This window comes from Stigmatopora argus, chromosome 14, assembly GCF_051989625.1.
Source record: "Stigmatopora argus isolate UIUO_Sarg chromosome 14, RoL_Sarg_1.0, whole genome shotgun sequence".
NCBI lineage: Eukaryota > Metazoa > Chordata > Actinopteri > Syngnathiformes > Syngnathidae > Stigmatopora > Stigmatopora argus.
The window spans coordinates 4,230,483-4,256,031 of NC_135400.1; the positions used below are offsets into that span (position 1 = coordinate 4,230,483).

A 25,549-nucleotide genomic window follows, 5' to 3' on the forward strand; every position below is an offset into this window, starting at 1 on the left:
AACTTTACACAAACTGCCTTTGGCTGGTTGATTTCGGTTGCAAAATAGGAAGTGGGGAAGTGAACTCTCGAGTCGTTTAATCGAAACATCCTCGCGTCCTTGCACACTGAACAAGACCAGGCACCGTCGTATTTAACATTTAAATTATTCACAAAATTTGCTATTAGCATCGGTACACTTGCAGGATTTATCAATTATTACGTCAAGTTGTCGCAGGTCCAGCCTCGGAAGCATGTCTTCGTATGACAAGCTAACGCGGCCACCGAAAAAGATGCCTTCATCTGTCTCGGAAAGCTAGTGAGTTAGCCACTACAAGGCTAGCTTTTGCTAAACTGCACGCGCAATGACATTTGATACAGAAACACAAAAAGCTAAGTAGCGTTGCACATGTTTCCAGGGTTGAAACCAGTGGCGAATGTCAGCCACAAGGAATCGGTTCGAGAATGAACGGGTAATGCAATCGCACGATAATGTAGAACAGTTGCACGTAGCATGCGTTATTCATCACATGCTTAGTAGCCCAGAACGCCTAAAAGTCAAAAGAGGCTCAAGTCAATAAATGTTTTCCATTTTTGGTGGATTAAATGTCTGTGAATTTCTCGTGAAATCGCGAAATAAAGCGAGAAGACCATGACGAACCCCCTCGGCGGTTGTCTTAGCCAGCAACACCTTCGCTAACGCGAGCTGCAGTTTAACTCGCTCTGTAATTTAACGTTGGCTTAATAGTGGAATTAATCCGACACTAACAGAATTGAAGGCCACGTCAGAGGCAGCCCAACATGGTGAGTACAACTTGCACGCAAGTTTCATTTCAGTTTCCGCGGACATGTCGTCTTCCTGTCGTTTGTGTTGAAAGCTAAAATGGGTCACAAAAGCTCCCAGATTACAGCAATAAAACGCTAACGGGTTTTCATTTGTCTTTTTTTTACACTTGGCTATGGAAGGGTTGGTTATAAATGATTATGTATGACATAATTCCCAATTGAATACTAATTTGTAGAGTACCGGTTTGGTCGAGTAACGGTTCGGAGGTATTTTACGGGATGGGACAGCTCCACAGGCCATTTCCACAACAAGACGCCCATTTTGCTATTCAAAAGACTTCCGTGCTAGTCATGTTGAGCTACCGGCAAGTTGTGACCCATGTGAGGAATTTCAACCCACATACCCCAGGAGCGCAACTGAAATTATCATCTCTGCCTTATTGGATTCTCAACGTGTCCAATGACAGCCATTACTCCCCGTTAAGATACAATCTTACTAGTTTTAGAGAACTCATTTATGACGAGGAATTATGAAATGTCAACAAAGTGTAAAAATTTAAGAATAATGGTGCATAATGTATCTTTTGTGTTTTTAATTGGGCTTGTCTTATAATGTAGAGGGATGCCTCATCTCATTTTCTGAACCGCTTTATCCTCACTAGGGTCGCGGGGGGTGCTGGAGCCCATCCAGCGAGGAATTATGAAATGTGAACAAACTGAAAATTTAAGAATAACGGTGCATAATGTATCTTTTGTTTTTCATTCGCCTTGTCTTATAATGCAGAGGAATGCCTCAACTCATTTTCTGAACCGCTTTATCCTCACTAGGATCGTGGGGGGTGCTGGAGCCTATCCCAGCTGACTTTGGGCCAGAGGCGGGGGACACTCTGAATTGGTGGCCAGCCAATCGCAGGGCACAAGGGGACAACCATCCACGCTCACTCATACCTCGGGACAATTTAGAGTGTCCAATCAACCTACCATGCATGTTTTTGGAATGTGGGAGGAAACCGGAGTACCCGGAGAAAACCCACGCAGCCCCGGGGAGAACATGCAAACTCCACACAGGTGGACTGACCTGGATTTGAATCCTGGTCCCTCACTGAGGCCGACGTGCTAACCACTCAGCCGCCGGGCCGCCCGCAGAGAGATGCATGAATGATAAACAATCACAGTATGAAATTATATTCTGAGAGTATTTTTGGTAAAAGATTAACTTTTTAGTAAATACATGATCAATAAGCAAATGACATACCTGTCAACCTCAGCCAATTGCTCCCCTTATTAATGATTGCAATTCACCTTATTAAGCAATAATAAACCGTACAAACACAACTCGTCACATATTTTAATCAGCCATTTATATGCACTAAATTCAAGATACTGTTGATGTCGCTGTATGTCGTTTACAGCTTGACTGTCTGGGTACATTGCTTGCTGACGCTCTATATTTATATTGTGAAGAGGCGGAAGTGACTGACGTGCGTGCGCATATCGTGCTCAAAGCATGACAACATTAGCAATGGACGATGTTTTCGTCTGCTATTAGTGACCGAGACGACCCGGATTAGAGCCGAAATAGAGAAGACAAGATTGGTTTTACAAAAATTGTACCTTTAAAAAAAATAAAAAATAAAATAAAATAAAAAACTTTTCCCCTTACAAAAGTTGTTATATGCCGTACACAATTGGAAATGATCAAAAAATGTATAAAATACAAGACAAACGTATAAGTTGACACGTATGAAATGATACATTTGATCATTTTTATTTCATGATGACTCCCTTAAGAGATTCTTGATACAATTACTTCTAAAAGAAAAAAAAAATCTAATTTTTATTTATCTTGGCTTCAGTTCCCACAGCAATAACTTACATCAAAGTAAGAATAGGGTGCAATATTTTCAGATCATTTGAACAGTGCTTCCTCTTGGGTAAAATTTCTTCCTGTTCTTGTAATCCCTTTAATCAGAATAAGGCAAAGCGACCACAGAAAAAAAAAACAAGGCATAGAGGCACAGTCAAACGTTGTGGATTGGTTGTTCATGCCCTAATCAAATTACTTGAAGGTCAATGTGTTGTTGTACCTCTGATTTTAGGTACTTTTTATGTGTCATTAATTGATGTATTTTGCATTGTGTCACTAGGATTCAGAGGAAGCTTCATTGCGTGCACTCGAGAGCCTAATGACAGAGTTCTTTCACAGTTCCACAACCAATGAAAGAAAACGAGAAATAGGTATGTGAACTTATGCATATATATACCGTATTTTCCGCAGTATAAGGTGTACCGCATTACAAGGCGCACCCTCAATGAATGACACCTTAAAAAAATCCACATATATGGCGCACCGCATTGCATTATAAAGCGCACCGCTCCACTTTACACTGGTCTACCATGCCACATTATACGGGTCTACAGTAGAGGCTGGGGTCAGCTTTTGAAAAAATTGGAGGCTTTTAGGTGTGCCTTATAGTGCGGAAAATACGGTGTGTCTATATACATATATTCTGAAATTTAAACAAAGGCTAATAAAGAAATCAATGATCATTTAGAAAGTGTATTCCACTAATAGACTGTGTATCCATGAACTGTTGCAGTACATCTTTCTTGAGCATTTCAAGTGATTTTATTACTTCCTTTTTTCTACAGAAGAGTTGCTGAATAACTTTATGCAGCAGACTGGCGCATGGCGCCATTGCTTGTTCTTCCTCTCTAAAACCCAGAATGAGTATGTCATGATGTACAGTCTCACAGTATTTGAAGTAAGTGTTTTTTTTTCCTTCAGTAGTTTAAAGTAGAACAGCAAGGCTCATGGTCTGCCTCAAAGTTTGTGCTTATATTTCAAAATCACCACATCAGATAAAATGGGTCTTACCTTCTTGAGCTGGGCGATAAAACGAAAGCGATATTTATCATGAAATAATTTTTGTCAATGATAATATTAAAAACTTATGATAAAAATTTGATAATTTTAAACTATAATTCCACTACCTGACCACCACCGAGAATGCTGGCGCTGTTGAGAGATGAACGCTAGTTCCAGACTTTTAGGATGTTAGCAATAGAGGCTAACACAGAGCATGAACGCAAAAGGACAATAACACAGCCAAAATAAGCGATTATGAGTTGCAAGCCGACCCACTAAAAGATCCAAGTGAATTCTCCCTGGCATTTTATTTCTTTTTATTTTTTAACCTGTGCAAAGAGCAGCCTTATTTAAAATGTCCTCATTTGAGGACAGCCTGTAATATTTTTCTTACTTTATATCAAGATGTTTTCCCATTTCATGTAAATGTTCTGAAACATAGCAAAAATGTAAAACTTGTTATCTTGTGTTAAAATGGGTTAAGTTCATCCTACTTTATTATTATTATATTTTTTGGTAAATTTCATAGGTGAGGTAAATTTACTCTATTTTTGTGAGGCTGAAAATAGTCTGCTTGCCAATGGCGATGATGTCTTCATTTGATTATTTTATTTATATTGCACAGCAACTTTTGGTCTGAAGGCCAATTTATAAAAATAAAGATGCCTGTCAACATTTCTGCAGGTTTTATTCTTTACTTTTCATAGTGTAAGGAGGGAGTTGACTTATCTATATTGCATAACAGAGCAAAAAAATACTTTAAAAAAATCATAATTTTTCATGTTCTCTTTACTTATAAATCAAAGTAACATAGTTACTTTCATATTTGATCAAGGAAAAAAGTACTTTATTTACTTATTCACACAAGTTTGAAGTTTCAAATTTGAAACAAAAAAGATGTGATAGTCATCATGCTAATTATCGAAATTGACTGATATTTGTATTTTTTTTTAACCGTGATAACAATTTTTGTCAAATCGCCCAGCTCTAGTTTTACCTAACTCACAAGTGGGGCTTTTATAATGACTTCAAGATATTTTCTGGTATGCTAGTTAAAAAATATATATGAATGTTAATTAAAAATGTCATTTCTAGAAATAATATATATTAATGTTAAACAAATATATTGTGTAAGTTTATTCATTGACTGTCATTGACAGCAATAGATATAAAATCAATTTGGGCATTACTTACATATACTTCGGACTTGGGACAATGATTGCTGCCAGATCCACATCTCAAGTGGATTGGACGTCTATCACAGTCGTTGCCAGCCAATTCATTAATTTATAAAATAACATTAAATCCTTTAGAACAGTAGAAAGGTTGTTTTTGTTTATTGGAAGTGTTGAAAGGGATAAAATGCTCAAACCACTACGTGGTCAATTTGTAAACCGCTCATTTTTAAAGCAACGCTTTACGAGGGCTACTTATATGGAGCGTGTTTTGGGATTTTCTTACAACGAAAATAGAAAGCTCATTTCTTAAGCAATGCTTGTCTGTCTATGTCCATCAATGGTATTTAATGATTTTAAAAGGTTACTCATTTCAAAACAAAACTGTCAGACAAATTAAATGCAGTGTTTCATACCACCTGAAATTAGGCCGGACCGTATGTGTGACTAAGGGCAGCTAATGTTAGCCTACTGCTAACAATCAGGATTGCATGCTCAAGTGAGTGGCTCTGAAGTGTTCCATTTCCAATCTGATCCCAGCATGAGGAGATATGTTTAAGAACATGGTTTACTAGCAAGCACCTGGTAGTTATAATTGACTTCACGTTTGATTTTTAGAACCTAGTGAACAAGATGTGGATCGGTGTTGCATCGCAAGATAAAATGGAGATTCGCAGTTGTCTACCAAAACTCCTACTTGAACACCACAAATCCGTGCCCTATTTCATCCGTAATAAACTCTGCAAAGTCATTGTGGACATTGGGCGCCAAGACTGGCCAATGTTTTACCATGACTTCTTTACAAACACGCTTCAGGTAAGTGCTGCTCTTTGTAAGTCCTTTGTCATTTCTTGCAGGAGAATTAATTCTATGTACTATTTGATGTTAATCACTGCACGTAACAGATGTCCAAGAAGCAGATACATGTCCCATGATTTATCAGTCTTCACACTTGTTATAATATGAAAACTTTTATTTTATTGTCCACCTAAACATTGGTTTCAACGCCCCCTTGAAAGTATCTTAAATTGACCTTTTGCCTTCGGATTAGAAGAAACCTGTCTCCAAATTGCCACAAATGAAAATGGGGCATGGGTAAATGTTGAACTACCTAAAGGATTGCCTGTGTGCTTTGTAGTTGATCCAGTCCCCAGCCTTGGCACAGTTAGGATTGGTAATGCTGAAAACCACATCTGAGGAGCTCGCATGTCCTCGGGAAGACTTGAGTGTTGCCAGGAAAGATGAACTGCGTAAACTGTTGCTGGATCAGGTACCGGCAATGCTTGGACTGTTGACAGGTAAGCACAACCGTTCATGCTATTTATTGTTGCATTGATACTAATTTTTGGATACCAAGCGCAACGCCCAGCCGATGCCAATGCTTTATTAGTACCATGTTTAAAGGGGCTGCCGAAGCCCCGGCCGACGCCGCGGGTAGGGGTCGTCGAATCGTGGCTGACTGGCCGGGAAATTGAACTTCCACCGTAGCGTCCACCGTCAGGTCGCCCGGGGGCTTGGATTTCTAAGAAAAAAAAATCCCCTTCGCTGATATTCTCTGCCATCCAATTCGCCGAGCAACTTCTGTTTTCAAATAAGCGTTGCGGCGTAAGGTTGCACGGGGCTCGCATTTCTGATAAAAATCCAGGTACCCGGACATTTCTTCGCCAGACACTTCGTCGAATAGACATGTCGCCGGACACTTCGTCGAAGAGACATGTCGCCGGACATTTCGTCGAAGAGACATGTCGCCGGACACTTCGTCGAAGAGACATGTCGCCGGACACTTCGTCGAATAGACATGTCGCCGGACACTTCGTCGAATAGACATGTCGCCGGACAGTTCGTCGACCGGACACTTCGTCGCCAGACAGTTCGTCGAACAGACATGTCGCCGGACAGTTCGTCGAACAGACATGTTGCCGGACACTTCGTCGCCAGACAGTTCGTCGAACAGACATGTCGCCAGACACTTCGTCGCCAGACAGTTCGTCGAACAGACATGTCGCCGGACACTTCGTCGCCAGACAGTTCGTCGAACAGACATGTCGCCGGACACTTCGTTGCCAGACAGTTCGTCGAACAGACATGTCGCCGGACACTTCGTCGCCAGACAGTTCTTCAAACAGACATGTCGCCGGACACTTCGTCGCCGGACATGTCGCCGGACATGTCGCCGGACACTTCGTCGCCAGACAGTTCGTCGAACAGACATGTCGCCGGACACTTCGTCACCAGACAGTTTGCCGAACAGACATGTCGCCGGACACTTCGTCGCCAGACAGTTCATCGAACAGACATGTCGCCGGACGATATGTCGAATGGATATTTAGTCGAAGAGCGTTTTTGTCGAACGGTTGCTTCCTCGCGAACGATTGTTTTGTTGCATAAATAATTTTTTGAAAGCGATCAACCAGGTAATCTCTGTCTCTCAAAATTATGATCACCCTAACTTAACCACTAACCTTAACCCCTATCCCCTAACCCTAATCCTAACCACTAACCTTAACTATTATCCTCTAACCCTAATTCTAAAAAAAACTGAGGAAATTCTTTTGGCTTATTTTTTAGAAGTCTTTTAGGCTATTGTTGGGTTTAACAATTTTTCCCCTAGCCAGCAACAAATTGTCCGTCGACGAAATGTCCGGCGATGAACTGTCTGGTGACGAAGTGTCCGTCGACGAAATGTCCGGCGATGAACTGTCTGGTGACGAAGTGTCCGGCGACGAATTGTCCGTTGACGAAATGTCCGTTCACGAAAATCCACCCTCACAGCGGCTCCTGGCCGCTCAGAAAGCTCTATTTTTGGATAAAAATTATGCCCACCGCCCGCTGCCCGCCATTTTTTTCTTCAGTGCTGAGTCCTCTGTCTTCCGCCATTTTCCTAGTGGGAAGCGGAAGACACGAGATGGGCCTCCGCTTGCTCGTTTCAGCATGGATTTTCACATTTTTCACACAGAAAAAAATCTGCGATGTAGTGAATCTGAGAAAGTTGAAGCCGCGATATTCGAGGGATTACTGCAGTCTTATTAGGGAAATCACAAACAAGTTATCAAGTATTCTACTGATTGTTCAATCAAACTTACAAATACAGTAATACCTTGGCACACGTGTCCCGACATACGAGAAATTTGAGATACGAGCAAATTTTTGCTTTGAGAGACGAGCATGTTAGATGGTTCCCGATGTGGCTGTCTGGGTGGTCGAGTGTGCCAGCGGCCGCTTATGCGAATAGCATCGCACTGTCTTTCTTGCCGCATCTACCTCGCGTAAAGATCTCTTCTCTACCAGCACCGGGTCATACAGGTTGCATTTTTTTACTAGAGATAGCATGATCGAGACGATAACCTGCGAAAAAGCCTGCGGAATCTACATGGACTTGAAAGCAAAGCAAGCATCTTGGAAAAAGACACCAGCGAAACCCTTATTTTTTGTTTTATGTATTTATTTATTATTTTTAGGAATTCTGGAGACTTACTGGGATAAGCACAGTATCTTCGCTTCAACGCCACCACCCTCACCCACTTCAGAAGAAAGTGGTGAGTGAATTATCTGCAACTATGTGAATCAGACATATTTTTAAATTCTCACTGCTTTTTTATTTCTTGAAATTATATTCAGTTGCAGTGTGTGTGTTGAGTCCTTTTTGTGTCCTTTTAGTGGAACTTTTAGGTACGCTGTTTCAGGGCAGTCAGTACTCAAAGCTTCTCTGCCAGCCCATGGCAGCATTAGACAGTGAGAGTCAGCAACTCTGTTGTCTCGTATTGGAATGCTTGGCCCACCTGTTCAGCTGGATTCCGTTGTCCTCCAGCATCACACCCACTTTGCTGGCGTCCATCTTCCACTTTGCCCGATTTGGCTGTGACCTTCGCACAAAGGCCAAATCCGGGTCTTTCATCTCCTCCACCTCATCTTCTAATGGACACCTAAATGCTGGGACAATCCCACCCACATCAAATGGTGGAGGGGGACAGATTGAGGCCAGCAAGGTTGATCGTTCCCGCCTAGGTGTACTCGCCATGACATGCGTCAACGAACTGGTGTCAAAGAACTGTGTGCCCATGGATTTTGAGGAGTACCTGTTGAGAATGTTCCAGCAGACCTTCTTTCTTCTGCAGAGGCTCACTCGTGAGAATAATGCTCATACAGTCAAGAGTCGGCTCCAGGAACTTGACGAGAGGTTTGTTTGAGATTATTTGCGCAATCCTAGAACGAAAGAAAACTTTCGCTTTTTTCTTGTGATGGAGTGAATTGCACTGCAAAGTACGACCAAAGAAATTAACATTAAATTATTTCAAGTGACAGCGTTAATCAAAAGCAAGCACTAGCTTTGCAAACAAAGATACATTTGCCATTTCATTGTCTTTGGTGGTATTTCTTCCTGTTTCTCCGAATATCTGTTGAAACTGGACCTATATTTAAAAAAATGCATCAAACTCCTTGTTCCGAATTTCACTTTTCAGTTTTGCATTGTGGAAAAAAAACTGGACAGTTAGAGTTGTGCATTCTGTGATTTCGGCCACTTCCTATAAAGATTATAGTGCAAAATAATATTCAAAGCTATGATTTCTGTGTGGTTTTTTTAGCAGTCTTTCTCTGAGCAAGCTTTTTCTTAACAGTCATTTTTCTATAGTAAGGTAAATCCTCTTCTAGTTTTGTGTAAACCCAATTTAGAACTCAATTAAATGCCACTGATGGTCTTTTACCGTGAATGGCTGGCATTCAGTGATATTGTTCCCTCCCATTGAGGATGAGCTCTTTATAAATTATATTTTTTACCTCTAGGCTGCACAGTTAGGTCATGTAGGTTAACATGTCTAGTTTACATTCAATGTTTCTGATATTTCTACTACTTTGTGTAGTTTTTTTGCATTTTCATCAGACATTTAACTACCCAGTTGTCTTAAAATGATATTGTCACATTATCTTGTTGCAAGATAAAATTAATATAATTGAAATCACTTTCAAATCAGGTTATGTTTCTCTTTCATCTTAGTTACTTGGAGAAGTTCACAGATTTCCTGCGTCTTTTTGTCAGTGTTCACTTGAGGCGGATTGAATCGAGTCCTCAATTTCCAATTGTAGAGTTTCTTGCACTGCTTTTCAAGTACACCTTTAACCAGGTAAGCATCATTACAATGTTTCTGTTACTTTTATTCTGTAGGCTAGAGCGGTATTTATTTTTTACATGTACATTATATAAAAGTGCCGCTGGTTCTAGAGAGAGTAAAAATCTTTGTTCATTATTTACATTTATTTTTTATTCCAGCCTACTCACGAGGGCTACTTTGCTTGTTTGGATATCTGGTGTGTGTTTTTGGATTTTCTTACAACCAAAATCACAAGCAGACTAGCTGACAGAGAAAGTGTTCTCAACAGGTAACTTGCGTACAAAATAGTTTGTTTTCCTTTTGTCTGACATCACTCGCATGCAAAATGTGGATAATTTTTAATCACCTGTTGTTTGGCTACAGATACAAAGATGCTTTAGTCCTTCTGCTAAGAGAAGTTTTGAATCGAGTGCAGTTTCGATACAATCAGGTTCAATTGGAAGAGCTGGATGATGAGACGCTGGATGATGATGTAAGAAAATGATGCACTTCCATTGCAGTTTATTCCCGCATAGGAACTTCATATCTTCCACATGGGTATTTGTGTCTTAATCTCAATTATTTTGTAACCATAGCTACAGACTGAATGGCAGAAGTACCTACGTCAGAGCCTGGAGGTTGTTGCCAAGGTGATGGAGTTACTCCCTTCCCATGCATTCTCTACATTGGTAAGTAATCTGTTTTAAGTCGGGCTGTCAAAGTATCAATATTAAAATTTCGTATACGAATACAATATTTGACTGCAAAAGTACCGATACTTGGTAATTTCCAAATGGGTTAGACGACCAGCGCCATCATTGCCACTGAAAGATGAGCATTCACAGCCAGGAAGTGACCCAAAAACAACAGGAAGTTGCCTATGTTTAAAGCTAAATCAATAGGAAATTACCTAAAATGATCAGAAAGTGACCTAAGAATGCCACAAATTGTACAGAAAGTGACCTAAAATGAACAAACAGAAATCTGTAAATGCCCCAACATTGAGGGAGAACCCATGGTGACATCAGAAACACTTTGGAAACCCCATCTCTTGCCTATGAAACTGAGTGCTGATACTTCGCATAATCATCATTTCAGGAAAAATGGGTCTGGACTCTTAGGGGTTAATAAGTGACCCAAAATCAACAGAATCAACCTGTAAATGCCCCTTCAATTAACAGGATGTTACCTAAAGGAGTTTTTGTCTTAGTTTTTATTAACTCATTGGCTGCCATTGATTGCACTAGACGTCCAATCTATGTGAAATAGGAAGGCTCGCAGTGATAGTCCTCCCTCTTAAAATGAATTGGATGTCCTCCAGTAATAATATAGTTCAGTTTTAATTTATTTTTTAACAGCCACCTGATTAACTATCTATCATTGTCAATCGCACTGAAAGTTATTTAAAAAATATATGCAGCAATTTCTTTTAATGTACTAATAAAAATGGCAGTAATGGTATTTTTTTTGAGTATCAAAATTGAGTTGGAAATGTTTTTGTTTTTTTCCATTAGTTTCAGAAACGTGCATACATGTATTTTCATGACGCTCGAGGTCCAACCATGAGGAAATTACAGTGTCATTATATTTTGGCTAAAATTGAGTTTTCTCAAGTTTTTTTAATTTTTATTTTTTTAACATTATTCTGATCGCCGGGTTTTATACCAATGGAGTAATTGGGCTGTTTAAGCGACTTGTACTTCTGTTTGACCAGCATTGTTCAACAACACCACAGTAAACCCCTCTCCAGAAAACACAAGTTTAGTCAAATAAATATCAGGGTAAAATATAATTAATGATGAACATTGTATTTGATAGCATTTGTTTACGCAGTGCAATTTCAGCCTCCTGAAGATTTTTTTTTAATCTCTCCTAAGTTTCCCATTCTTCAAGAGAACCTGGATGTGTATTTGGGTCTGCAGCAGTTCATTGTCACCACTGGCACAAGTAAAAGATGATGATTAACGTTGTAGTATGTGTTTGTGGTCCAGTTCCTAAGCTCAAATGTAATGATGTCTGTCATTCCAGGTCGAAGGCTAAATATCACTGCTGAGAATGATTGTCGCCGACTTCACTGCTCTCTCAGGGACCTCAGCTCCCTTCTTCAAGCTGTGGGGCGCTTGGCTGAACATTTCATTGGAGAGATTTTCCCTTCACGTTTTAATGATGCCCTTGCAGTTGTTGAAAGGTATGCGAGACCTTTTTACTAATTAAAAAAAATAAAAATTAGCTCTTAAATCAATTGTTGCCATTGACAGTGATAGCTATCCAAACCCTTAATCTTGAGGGGCTGTAGATTGCAATAAATAAGATAATCTTTGGTGTCAATTATGTGTTCCACCTATACTCACCCGTATCAGAAAGGGCCTCGATTCAGCATTAAAATGCAGTTATCGGAATTGGCTAGTACTCTAAAAAAAATTCTGCACCGATGCTTCTCAATATGCACAATTGGAGATTACGTTTCCAACCAACTGTTGCATTTTGCTTTGCAAAATGGCAGTCAATTGCCTTAATGAAAGTAGGGCTTGTTGCCTTTCCCAATACGGCCACGAATTACGAACGCCAAGAAAGAATGAGGACAAATACTGTTTTTTTTTTTGTTCTCTTTTGAGACTGAGTTATTATTCAGGTCAATTTTGTCATATTTGTACGAGCCTATGCTTTATACAGTGGATGCATTTTACATTTTAAAAGGTAATAGAAGGTAAGATTTGAAGATTTATTAACATTGAGATGAGCATCTACAGAGACGCTAGCTTTGTTCGGAAAACCTGGAAAATATAGGCTAAGAAATTTGTGTCCTCTTCTAGCAAAAGTGATTAGCAAAGGGAGCTAAACTATTGTCCTAATGTGGTATATAATTATAAAAGATGTTTCAAATATAATAGAGTGCATTCAGCCAAAGCACCTTCTCTCTCCGTGCCATACATTCCTGGAACTCAATACCAATTAACAGTCGTGAACTCCCGCTCTCTCTCGCTCTGAACCTCTTTGCCAATAATTTGGCTGTTAGACGAACAAAATTGCGATCAAAACACTGTCTAAAACTGTGCTATGTGTGTGCGTGGGTCTAGTATGTATCAACGTTTATCTTCAACCTACACAAGGGACTAAAGACGGAAATGTAAACTCAAAAGGACATGATAGACAACCATTCACGCTCACACTCATAATGGCACTGACTTGATACTGGGCCTTGGCGATACGACAAAAATTAATTCACATTAAAAAAAGTATCCAATTATCATAATGATCACATCTTTTTTCTTTCAAATTGAAAACTTCAAACTTTTGTAAATAAGTAAATAAATGACTTGTTATTCAATTATCTAAGTAACTACAATACCTTACTTGTTTAAAAAAAGTATTTTTATTGTTCTGTCGTGCAATAACGATAAGACAACTCCCTCACACTATGAAAAGTAATGAATGGACATGACCTGGATTTGAATCCAGGTCATGTCCATCTGTGTGGAGTTTGCATGTTCTCCCTGGACCTGCGTGGGTTTCCTCCGGGTACTCTGGTTTCCTCCCAAATTTCAAAAACATGCATGGTAGGCTGATTGGACACTCTAAATTGCCCCCAAGGTATGAGTGTGAGTGAATGGTTGTCCGTCTCCTTGTGTCCTGTGATTGGCTGGCAACCAGTTCAGGGTGTCCCCTGCCTCTGGCCCGGAGTCAGTTGGGATAGGCTCCAACACCCCCCGCAACAATAAAGCGGTTGAGAAAATGAGATGAGATTTTCATAATAATTTGCATAAAATGATGAAACTCTTTGATATCAAGTAAGAAAAGATTTGGTTTAAAAGGGTTAGGGAAATTTTCAAAAAGGCTGCTGTTTGTGCACAGGTGTTTAAGAGGTATTAAAAAAAAAGAAGAAAGAAATCCCTTCCTTGTCTTTGTTTAGAAGAGCCCTACCCTGTCAGAATTTTTCTTATTGGCTTCCCATGACATCTTGCCCTACGCTGGCCAGTCAATAACCTCTTCTGGATGTGCGGTATACATGTTAGAGAGAGAATTAAGAGTGTGGACTGATGTCTTGAACCTGTACCTGCAGGCTTGAGAGATTGGTATGATATGTTGAGCGCTGCCGAGGTTCAGTAATCATGTTTGCGCCACACGTGCGTTCATAAGTACAGATAAAGCACACGACGGGGAGACTTCACTTGGATATTTTTGTGGGTAGGCTCGGTGTTGTCCTGTACTATCTCATAATCACTTTCATGCTGTGTACTTCGCTCTATCACTAAACCTGCTGCTAACTGATTAGCTGTTCCTCACTATCTTCTTGGTCCACTGTACGTTGCATCAGCGCCCCTATTCTTTGTGGTGTTCGGGTGGTGTAATTGCACCTTTACATTTATCGACTTTTATCGAAAGTTTTTATTATTGTTGAGAAAATTATTTGACTAATTACCATTATCGTTTTATTGCACACGTCTGCTTGATTCCTAATTGAACAAACATAAAACATGAATGAGAAATACATTCTATATTTCACATTTTCAAATGTGAAATATAGAATGTATTTCTCAACGAACCAACAAAGAAACAATTTGGCTTGTTTGCTGTAAAGCAGTGCCTGACCATATCTTGATTGTAATTTTTTTACCGTAAGTATGCAGTAGTTTAGTACTGATGGGGGAGGGAAAAAATGGTGTCTTAAAAAAACCTGATAACGCTACAGTATTGGCATCATACGATACAACACAGTTGTGTAGTGGAAACGGTATCAGGTTCCAAAAGATGGTATGGGTGCAACACTAATGACGATGTTAAAACTGTCTACCTTTAACTCCTTCCCTGCTGTTGGCGATCATAGACATCCAATGCATTTAAACTGGGAGGTCTAACTGTCAATTCTCATGTAGTGAGTGAGATAGTGCCATTGTCAGCTCAAAACACCCAGTGCTTTTTGAGTGGCAGGTGAATTCACGCTCTGTCAAAATTGATTGATCATCTACTGCCGACAACGGCAGCCATTGAGTTACCTGTTTTCTACCATTTGTATTTTAGTGCAAGGATTAATGGCTGTATTTCTTTGCTCATTTAAAACAAAACTGAGTTATGATCATTTTTCAGGCTGGTTGAAATGATTTGCTATGGTTCTCGGAACAGCTTCTACGACTTGGAAACCGCAGTGCCTTCTGTACTCAAACCAGACCTTATCGATGTGTAAGTATTGGGCAGCATGTGTATAAGTTCTACTTAGTGTGTATAAATTCATAGTGACAGTATGAACTATGGTGTGCAACTCATATAGGGAGTTTTTTTAATGTATAAACCTGATTACCTTATTCTAGTACACTTTAATTCAGGCTAGGTGATAACTATGTTCTTGAACTAATATCCTTGTCTGAAAAAGATTGGATGAAGCTATTATTATTACTTTTTTCCTTTATGGAAATGTCTTTACAAATGTAAGGGCACCTCTTAATGAACTAACAACTAAAGTTTTATGCAATTTACCATTATAAAATAAGACACTAAAACTCTGGCTCAACAGATACAGGTCATAGATTATTAATATACTGATATTTCCCCTCTAGGTCCATTTTTTTTCTTGAGTAGTGGGATTTTTTTTCTTAACTGACCTTTTCAAATGCATAGTCACAGAGAATGTGAATCTGAGGTAATATGGTGTGCCCCCATGCAGTTGTTTAGACTATTTTCATTCAGAGAAAACTGTTGAAACAAAAAAGTGTGGTTGCTCTCTACTTTTACCGATGGGACACCCCATGAGAAGTGGACACCTAGTCACCCAAAAACAGGATGCCCTAACACATATGTTAAAGTGGCGGCCCGGGGGCCAAATCTGGCCCGCCGCATCATTTTGTGTGGCCTGGGAAAGTAAATCATGAGTGCCGACTTTCTGTTTTAGAATCAAATTAAAATGAAGAGTATAGATGTATATTAAATTTCCTGATTTTCCCCCTTTTAAATCAATAATTGTAATTTTTTAATCATTTTTTTTTTCTTTTGTGTTTTTAGTTCAAAAAGCATTTTGTAAAATCTAAAAATATATAAACAAACCTAAAATAAATATTGTTTTAGATCTATAAAAACAATATTCAGGGCTTTTAATCCAGTTCTTTTAATCCATTTATAAAAAAAAAATATCTAAATATTATATCTAAAATGGTCCGGCCCACGTGAAATCAAGTTGATGTTAAAGCGGCCCGCGAACCAACCCGAGTCTGACACCCCTGCCCTAACATGAATGTTAATTAAGCATGAGGCACTATCTAAGTATGAATCGAATTACCCCTGTGCTCATTTTGCAGACATGCACAGGCCCTTGCGGCTTTGCAAGCCTACTCTCATTGGCTTGCGCAGTTCTACAGTGAGGTCCACAATCAAAACCAGAGTCAGTTTGTAAATCTCATAACATCTGCAATGGATGCCAGTAGCCCTCTTATCACCACAAAGGTAAATTGTCCTGTTTTCACTTGAAACAAAAAGGAACATATTCATGTCAAAACTTATATATTTTAATTATTTTAATTTTTGTGCGCAGGTACCAGAAAAGTTACAACTGTGTGCTTGCCACCTGATGGTTTCAATCACCTTCACAGTGCGACCTGTGTTTATGGTGACTTTGCCTGCTGTTCAGAACGTTTTCAACCTCATTACTCAGAATCAAACTCGCAGGCTCCCCCTTGAGGTGAATGCATGTTTCCTCTTCTTAACCCGACCCTCTCTAAAGGCTGTTTCACACTGGTGATAGCAGTGCGCAGTTTGTCGCTCACACACCCATTCATTTTCTACGTTGGAAGAGGCATTCCTGGCGCATTAAGTGTTTCTGACCATATTGGACAGAGCGACCAAGCATGAGTGAATGTGTTGCAGAAGGGCTGGTCCCAAAATAGATATTTCAATTCTATTTCTGACCGTGTCCAATAGCAGAGGTGCTGGCATACTGGTACCTTACTGTTTTGCCGAATTTCTACACACAAGACTCGAGAAAACATTGATAAAAGTGCTTTGTGACACTCAGTGTCTCACACTTCTGTCCTTCCTAACATGAATTACCTCAATTGTATGGAATTGTAGTTCACAAACAACAACAACAAAGAAATTCACACTCTCACTAAAACTAGCAAAACTCTTCACACTTTAATAATCTATCTTTCGCCTTAAAAGAAGAAATAAGTCTGTTTTCTTGTGCAATAAAAAATAATAATGGGTAAATGGGGTCACGCTTGGGATTATTGGACTTAAACTAGCTGCTGTCCTAGCTCTTTACTTCTTGACCACGTCCACGTCAGCCCTATGTGGGCATGACCCTTTCCACTGGTCTGCCTCTAGTGTGAAACACCCTTTACTCGCATATTTACTGAAATTCTCACTTGTACTATTTGTGTTTTGTGTTGCATCGTTAAGGCACACGTGCTCGTGTGTCGGGCTTTATCCAATATGCTGTTGCTCCCGTGGCCAAATTTACCAGAGAGTGACCAGCAATGGCAAACACGGTCCAGCAACCATGCCAACATGTTGGTGGCCCTCACAAGGGAATATCGTATGTTAAGAGGCACAGTGAACATATCTCCCCGACGACCAGAAATGCATGATTGTAAGTAGTCTGTGTTGTCTTTGGCCAAATGATATGTTTGGGCATAAATTTGTTCTGTTCATCAGTGAAACCAGTGATTGAGCAGACCTTGCTTGTCCTCCGAGACATCGTGGACAGCATATCTGGAGAGTCTACTAAATCCCGTCAGATCTGTTATCAGAGTTTGCAGGAGTCGGTCCAAGTGTCCCTTACAGTTTTTCCTGTCTTTATTCAGCAGCCAGGTTAGTGGATCTCTCTGTATTCCAGCTGTGTCCAACCTTTTTCTCTTTGTGAGCCGCTTTCGGAAACTTCAATGATCCAAGGCCCAACTTCAAACCCTTCGACTTTGATTTGTTAAACACAATGTGTATTGTCGTGTCGTACAGCACTTGGTCAGTTCAATATGTATTTGTACACCCTCTCCCACTTAGAAATCATGGATGGGTCTGACATTTTCATCTTAGGTCCATGTCCACTGTAACAGAGATAATCTAAAAAGAAAAATCCAGATATCACAACGTAGGACTTTTATTAGTCAGAAGTCTAACTCTCAAAGACACTTGTCCACCCCATACAATCAGTAACATGGCAAAGACCAAAAGGCTGTCCAAAGACACCAGAGACAACATTGTACATCTCCACAACCCTGGAAAGGGTTATGGAGAAATTGCCAAGCAGCTTGGTGAAAAAAGGTCTATTCATTAAACAAATCATACATTGTGATTTCTCGATCTTTCTTTTTAGATTATCTCTCTCTCAGTGGACATGCACCTACGATGAAAATTTCAGACCCCTCCATGATTTCTATGTGGGAGAATATGCAATATAGCAGGGTGTATTATTTATTTCTTGAATTGACTATGTGTATGTGCTACCAATGTATATATACAGTACAGCAAGTATTTGGTCGGCCACCAATTGTTTTAAGTTATCCCACTTAAACATATGAGAGAGCCCCGTGATTTTCATCAACAGAGATAAAATGAGGCGTTCATGAGATCACATTGTATTATTTTTAAAGACTTTATTTTGCAATTGATGGTGGAAATTAAGTATTTAGTTTCAAAGTAAATTTTAGAAAGTAGTGTTTCGTAACAATCCAGCCAGATTTCAGGATCTCACACACCTGCATGGTCTGGTTCAGACTGGCAGCCAATATCCAATTTTTCGGACATCCAGATTGAAGGTTTAATCTGAACAATCACAGTGCACAGAAGTCAGATTTCTGTGAGATCGATTATAGCTGCATATGGAAGGTAGTTTGTTTTCTTTTTTTTCCCCCGACATGGACAAGACACTTCTCAATCGAAAAGCTTAAATGCGATTTGAGTGTACATGATGTCACGCCATGTGACAGAAGACTTAGTGTGGCAAAGAGAAGGGTGAGGAAGAAACGTATTTCCTGGTCAGTCTGTGGGACGCATTTATCGAAACAAAGCGATACATAAAAGTATTTTGTGTGCGATAAAAGAAAGCGGATAAACACGGTGATGGTTACAGTTCCGCCGGAAGATTAAAATTCTTAAGACTGTGGTGTTAGGAAACTGTTTTGAACAATTGCATTTGTGAATGGTACCTACATTTTGCGTGTATTGACCAATGATCTACCAGATGGTGTTGAAGGTTTTTGCCGCAGTTTTCTCCCAAGTGTGTTTATAAATAAAGATAAAGTACGTGACAAAGACAAGATATGAAACTAATGATCAAAAGTGGGGCAGAGTGAAAAAAGTGCCCCTTTTTATGAATATTTGGACTGTATTTTTGGGGACAAGCCCAGCGTTCACCTGACAAAGACGGTGATAAGGTGCATATAAACAATGGCAATGTATGTAATCCCTCTGTTTCTTACCTAGGTAAACTGCCGTATACTGTCTAATATAATTGTATAGTAATGTTAGTTCAAACACTACATGCCTTAGATGACTCCTTTGTTGCCACAGTAACCTGCCAGATGGCTTCATAATACCGCCCAGTTTGAACATACACAATTCCGATTTGGACACTTAAAAAAAAGTCTGAACAGCCAGCCCTAAAAATCGGATGAGTACGAAGCAGATTTGAATCAGATATGCCTGCAGTCTGAATGCAGCCGAAGCTCCTTTGTCCTCCACTTGTTAGCTGGATTAATGACAGTTATATGAAATTGTTATCAGTATAAAAGACACTTGTCTACAGCTTCAAACAGTAACATACTAAATTCCACCATGGCCAAAACCAGAGCTGTAAAAGGATACCAGAAACGGGGTAATAGACTGACACCTATTTGAAAGGGAATCTATAATAAACAACTTGGTTTGAAAAAATCTACTGTACAAGCAATCATTAGAGTATGAAAGAACTACATCACAATGATAATCTCCCTTGACCTGGGCTTCACGCAAGTTTTCACACCGCGTGGTAAAAATGATCACAAGAACGGTGAGCAAATGTGATAGAACTACACAGGGGGACTTGGTAATTGTCTTTTGGGACCAAATTAGAAACAGCTCAGATCTTTACTCTAGAAAGTCAGGAAGGAGCTGAAAGATGCCCAACAACACTCCCAAAACATCAGTGATCTCGAAGAGATCTGCATGGAGGAATTAGCCAAAATCCCAGTACCTGGGATTAAAAACCTGGGGAGGAGTTACAGGAAACATCTAATCACTTATTGCCAACAAAGTGTATATACAAGAAAGTACGTATTGAGATTGACTTTTGTTATTGACCAAATACTTAGTTCCCACCAAAATTAGCAAATGCAGCCTCTAAAAATAATACAAACTTTTCACCAAGGCTAATTTGTTATTCTTCAACTAAAAAATCATTTAATTTTTGCCATTTTTGTCCTATCCTGTATGTATTTTAATAATGGAGTAAAAACTATGAATGACAGCAGCTATGTGAAAATGGATTAAAGATTAGGAAAGGTAGGATAGCTTACCTTAAATACCAAGCCATGTTTTTGTATTTAAATGCTGGGCAGAAATTGGTGCCTTTATTCATTATTTGTTTTAAAGTTAATAACCATAATTTATATCTACATCACATGGAAATTAGAATCATGAGGAAGACTGCTATTACTGGTCTCATTCATCATTCTGCTCAGTTTCCTACATTGATTTCAACATGTCATGTTTTTTACCCTGAGCTAATAGAGTGGAACTGTTTGACAATTTAGTGTTGAAGCTGAGAAATAAACAGAATTTAACTTTGTGCTGATCATATTCAATTATATTTTCATAATCCTCTGTGTGCCAATTAAAGAATTGGGCCCTAGGCACTGTATTTTAAAGCAGCCCATGGTCATTTAAAATACCGTATGATAGAGCAAAAATGTTTAATGGATTGTTACTTCTTTTTCATTGGGGGACATTGACGAGGGGGAGGGGAAATTAAAGAATTGGGCCCTAGGCACTGTATTTTAAAGCAGCCCATGGTCATTTAAAATACCGTATGATAGAGCAAAAATGTTTAATGGATTGTTACTTCTTTTTCCCCCCCTCAGATGTCACGGACGAGATGATGGCCTTCTTCTTGACACTGTTTCAGGCTTTGCGAGTCCAGATGGGTGTTGCTTTCACTGGACAAATCCTCCACACATTCCTCAGTTTGTTCACAAGGTTTAAGAATCACTCATTGTGGTTGATTTCTTTACTATTGTTTGCACACACTCCGGTCCTCGAGAGCCGCTATCCGGTCTGTTTTCCATATCTCCCTCCTCTACCACACCTAAATCAAATGATCAACTCATCAGCAAGCTGTCCAGAAGCTTGATACCGATCCCAAATATTTGATTCAGGTGTGTTGGTGGAGGGAGATATGGAAAACAGACCGGATAGCGGCTCTCAAGGACCGGAGTTGGGCACCCCTGAACTATGAATTGAAATGCAGTGTTTCAAGTCACATCTTCAGAATGATAATTTAATGTCGCCGGTGTATGTTTCAGGGAACAGCTGGCAGCCAGTATTCTGCAGGAGGGCAGCTCAGGATGTCGAGTGGTACAAAAGTTCTTGAAAATCCTGCAGGTAGTGGTACAAGAACCTGGTCAGGCCTTTAAACCATTTCTACCCAGCATTCTCTCCCTTTGCATGGAGCAAGTTTATCCCATTGTGGCAGAGGTCAGTTGGCTATTTCATCCATGAGTTTGAATCTGTTGGAATTTCTGCCTTTAAAAAAATACTTTTATTGAAACACGCCTGCATAGTCAAATATTTGCATTCATATAATTCTTGTATTGAAAATTATCTCTCTAGTAAATGTTTGCTGATAGCCTCTTGTTTTCTGCCAGCGGTCCTCCCCTGATGTCAAGGCAGAGATGTTTGAATTGCTATACCAAATACTTCACCAAAACTGGAGGTACTTCTTTAAAACTTCTATTCTAACAAGTGTCCAAAGAGGAGCCCCCGAGGACGCCATGGAGAACGAGACACAGTTCGTAGCTGCCATGCAAGTATGTATATGCATAATTTGTCATTATGCTATCACATCGCAATATTTAGTCAACTTACCTTTTGATAGCTTTTGCGAGTCATATCCTAAAGGGTATCTCTACTATAACTGCTACCTCCATCTCCTCCATCAGGCTTTTGGCCAGTCTTTCCTGCAGTCTGACATCCACATCTTCAAGCAAAATATTTCCTATTTAGAATCCCTCAACAGCAAGCACAAGTTGTATCACAGAGTAAGCAGAACCAGTCGTATGTAGTGTTGCACCGATACTAGTTTCAGCATCAGTACTGATACAACATTACAATTTCACTACGGCCGAATATTAAGAATTAACGTTGCGACCATTCGCAGTATGTACTTTTCAAGATTTAGTTTCCAACCCACAGTTCTCCTACCCACGATGGCTGTCAGCTATGGATGCACCGTAATAAAAGGAGCACTTATCGCTCTTTGCATAGTGCTGATAGACATTCAATCTTTTTTTTGCTGTAAACATAAATGAGTGTATTTTTTGTAGGCATCCAATCCATTTGAAGTGGGGGCAGCGTATAAACATTGTTTTCATTCGGCGAGGGCCACCGGGAATTGGTTTCCAGCCACTACAGCACACAATGAGACAAACAACCACTCACGTAACACTTATACCCGAGAACAATTTGTAGCGTTCAACCAGCATACCACACGTTCTTGGGATGTGTCAAAAAACCGGACTACCCCAAGAAAACCCAAACAGGCGCGTGGGAGAACATTCAAACTCAATACAGTAAGGTCTGTTCCCTCGACCTCAGAACTGGGGCAGATAAGCTAACCGCTCTTCCTCCGTGTTGCCATTATTAATTTTTTCGTAAAACATGGTATCGTTACAGTATCAGCATTGGCCGATGCAACACGTTATTGGTGCAACACTAAAAATCCTAACTCTTACATCTTTGTCAATCGGACCCATGCTCACGTTTGTTGTTCCTGCAGAAGCTTTTCCGGACCTCGATGCTCTTCCACTTTATCAATGTGCTGCTGCAAGTCCTCCTCCACAAGAGTCATGACCTTCTCCAGGAGGAAATCACTTTGGCCATTTACAACATGGCCTCTGTGGACTTTGATGCCTTTTACTCTTCCTTCATGCCAGAGTTCCTCAACAACTGCCAGGGTGTAGACACCAACCAACGAGGTGTCCTCGCACGCAATTTTAAGATGGAGCGGGTAAGAAGGAAGTACCAGAAACTTCACTAATATTTTGTGTGGTTTGACTCCATTTGGTGTTTTGGTGCTCAGGCCCTTGCATAATAAATAGCCAAATTATTTCTCTGGGACTAAATATTAACTGTTACTACTACTACTATTTGCGAACAAGCTCCGCCATTCGCACTGATTAACTGAAAAAAAACCTGAAAAAAAATGCAATGCTCCGCCCAGTGCTCGTAGAGACATTACACCGAGGGAGTTGCGACCAGAAAGACAGTGCCCATGGTGTTCTTAGGATCAGCCTCTCGCGTCCGCTGTATGCTCGTATATCAAAATTTGTCTCGTATCTCAAGACAAATATTTGCTCAATTTTGCGCGTATCACAAATTGCTCGTATGTCGAGGTATTACTGTATAGTCATGGATACTGTATTATAAAATTCACTTACATTCTAATGAAGCCTTGCAGGGACAGAGGCCACTAGAGGGACAGCTATTCTAAAGTTGGTACCTTTTATAAGGCAAATTTGAAATTTTAAGATTTAAAAATAATCATGTTTTTGCTTGTAAGCAGATGCTAAATCAATTTGAGAAAAAATAAAATGCATACTAAAATATATATATATATTTCTGTGGTGAGAATGACCAACCACAAGCTTCTAAAAAAAGCATGATTTTCCAACAACAACAAAAGCACTAATATTTCGCAACAATAGACATCAAAAGGCAAATGACTACTTTGTGTCCTTGAATAAAACTAAGTATTAGCTATAATGGCTGGTTTATTTAATTGTTAATCATTGTTTTATTTATATTTTCTATAATTATTGTTATATTTAAATAATTATGTTTGTCATAAAGTGTTAATAAAAGCTAAAGTAATGAAGTTGAAAGGAATTAAAACCGTACACCCACCTTTGATAAAAAAAAAATTCTTCATTGTATTTATATCACAGCATGGCAGCCAGAGTTAAATGAATGCCCTGTTAGTTAAAAAAAATCCATTTGTGCATTTATAGAATAATGTCTATATTTTGCTTCTTTCCCAAGGACTTGCCCTCCTTCACTCAAAGTGTGCAACGGCTTGTGAACGACCTTCGCTACTACCGTTTGTGCAACAGCAGCTTGCCCACAGGCACCATCAAGCTATAGCGCGACTGAACCACTTCACAATGCACCAAGGACTGCCCGTGCTGACCATTTTGCCCAACACTCCAAACTCGGCTTTGGTTTACGTATCCAAAGTTTTGGGAAGGATGAGGATGCTGCTGTTTTATTGATTCCTACTGTAGACATTTGAAGCGTATTGGTTAAGGAAGCGCCTACCGAATGACGCCAAAAATAATTTGGCAGGAAATGTTTAAATGGTCTGGAGATGGGTTCTTTTGCCCCAGACCTGGACCAGTCTGAGCCAGGCCTTTTTCCTCCTCGCGTCGGCCACAAAGCCGAGCTAGGACTGAGCACTTTTAACTCATTTTGAGTTTTGAAAATGTCTGCTTTTGTTCATTTTTGCCTTCAGTTTTTTTCATCTCCAAAGGAGACGGACTGTCAACTTAAAATCTTTCACATCATTCCATTCTGAAAGAGAAAACTTGCTTGAATTAATAAAGTGCTTTTTTGTCATTAACAATGTGACATTTTTACTCTGAAAATGCTTTTTTTTTCTTTTACCATACAAGCCCCCAAAAATATTTTTTTAAAACGTCATGAACAGATCTAAGTATAACGGCTACTTGAAGTAAAACAACTCTCATTATTCACTATTTAGCAGAGTTGCTAAAATATTAACCCTTTCAGGAACAGTGGAGACTACTGTGGACATCTATTCGAAAGTTATCTCTTAACTGACAGCTCAGGTCAACAGTGTGTGTGTTGTGGTAGTTGGTAAAAGAAGCTATAATTATATTTAAAAAACTTATTGACGGCCATAGACTTCTTCCATTCCAACTAGAAAATGGATTGGATGGCATTCAAGGAGTCATGCTATGTGAGGTCTTAAGAGATTTATAAAACAATAAAATTCCCAGAGCGCACATGGGCCACACTTATACATTTGAATGTCTTATTCTTTCTCGATACATTGCCTTTTGTTTTATTCGTTAGTCTTCATTTTTTTAAAGTATTTCAAATGATGTCTCTTTTTCATAACTAATGACTTTTTAATTATAAATCACATGTATTAGTACATTTTTTGTTATTTATTACTGTTTAAAATAATTTGCTTTTCCCCAAATTTTTAATTTTACATAGTGAAATGTGGAGGCAGCGTTCATACTAGAGTTGTATGTCAAATAGGGGCCACAATTAGCCCTTTTGTCGTCATGTTTGGGATCCCAGTTCTATGTGAATTGGATAAAAACAATTATTATATAGTAGGTGCCGCTTATTATGACCAATTTGTTTCGGTCTGGAATTTTTCCATTGGAAATTCTTAGTTTAATCACCAAATTCTGGATAATATGACCAACATTTTCTCCATCTTTCTTA

At 39.4% G+C, this 25,549-nt stretch overlaps 1 protein-coding gene across 1 annotated transcript; it reads left to right on the plus strand.

The window, feature by feature from the left end:
• Positions 1-24,705, plus strand: xpo6 (exportin 6). The gene is made up of 24 exons (XM_077619123.1): positions 1-782; positions 2,912-3,002; positions 3,417-3,529; positions 5,427-5,624; positions 5,947-6,106; positions 8,267-8,344; positions 8,466-8,985; positions 9,802-9,928; positions 10,075-10,184; positions 10,280-10,388; positions 10,492-10,584; positions 11,773-11,842; positions 11,924-12,083; positions 14,981-15,073; positions 16,183-16,327; positions 16,416-16,562; positions 17,282-17,471; positions 17,537-17,692; positions 20,938-21,052; positions 21,379-21,550; positions 21,721-21,882; positions 22,015-22,113; positions 22,851-23,081; positions 24,113-24,705. The coding sequence occupies exons 1-24, from the start codon at positions 780-782 to the stop codon at positions 24,212-24,214; spliced, it is 3,444 nt and encodes a 1,147-aa protein (XP_077475249.1). The 5' UTR covers positions 1-779; the 3' UTR covers positions 24,215-24,705.
• Positions 24,706-25,549: the final 844 nt, after the last annotated feature.

Excerpts from the sequence above, each read along its gene's own strand:
- xpo6 (XM_077619123.1), top strand. Across the intron at positions 16,563-17,281 it reads CTCGCAGGCTCCCCCTTGAG|GCACACGTGCTCGTGTGTCG; the intron begins GTGAATGCATGT and ends TGCATCGTTAAG. Across the intron at positions 21,551-21,720 it reads TTTATCCCATTGTGGCAGAG|CGGTCCTCCCCTGATGTCAA; the intron begins GTCAGTTGGCTA and ends GTTTTCTGCCAG.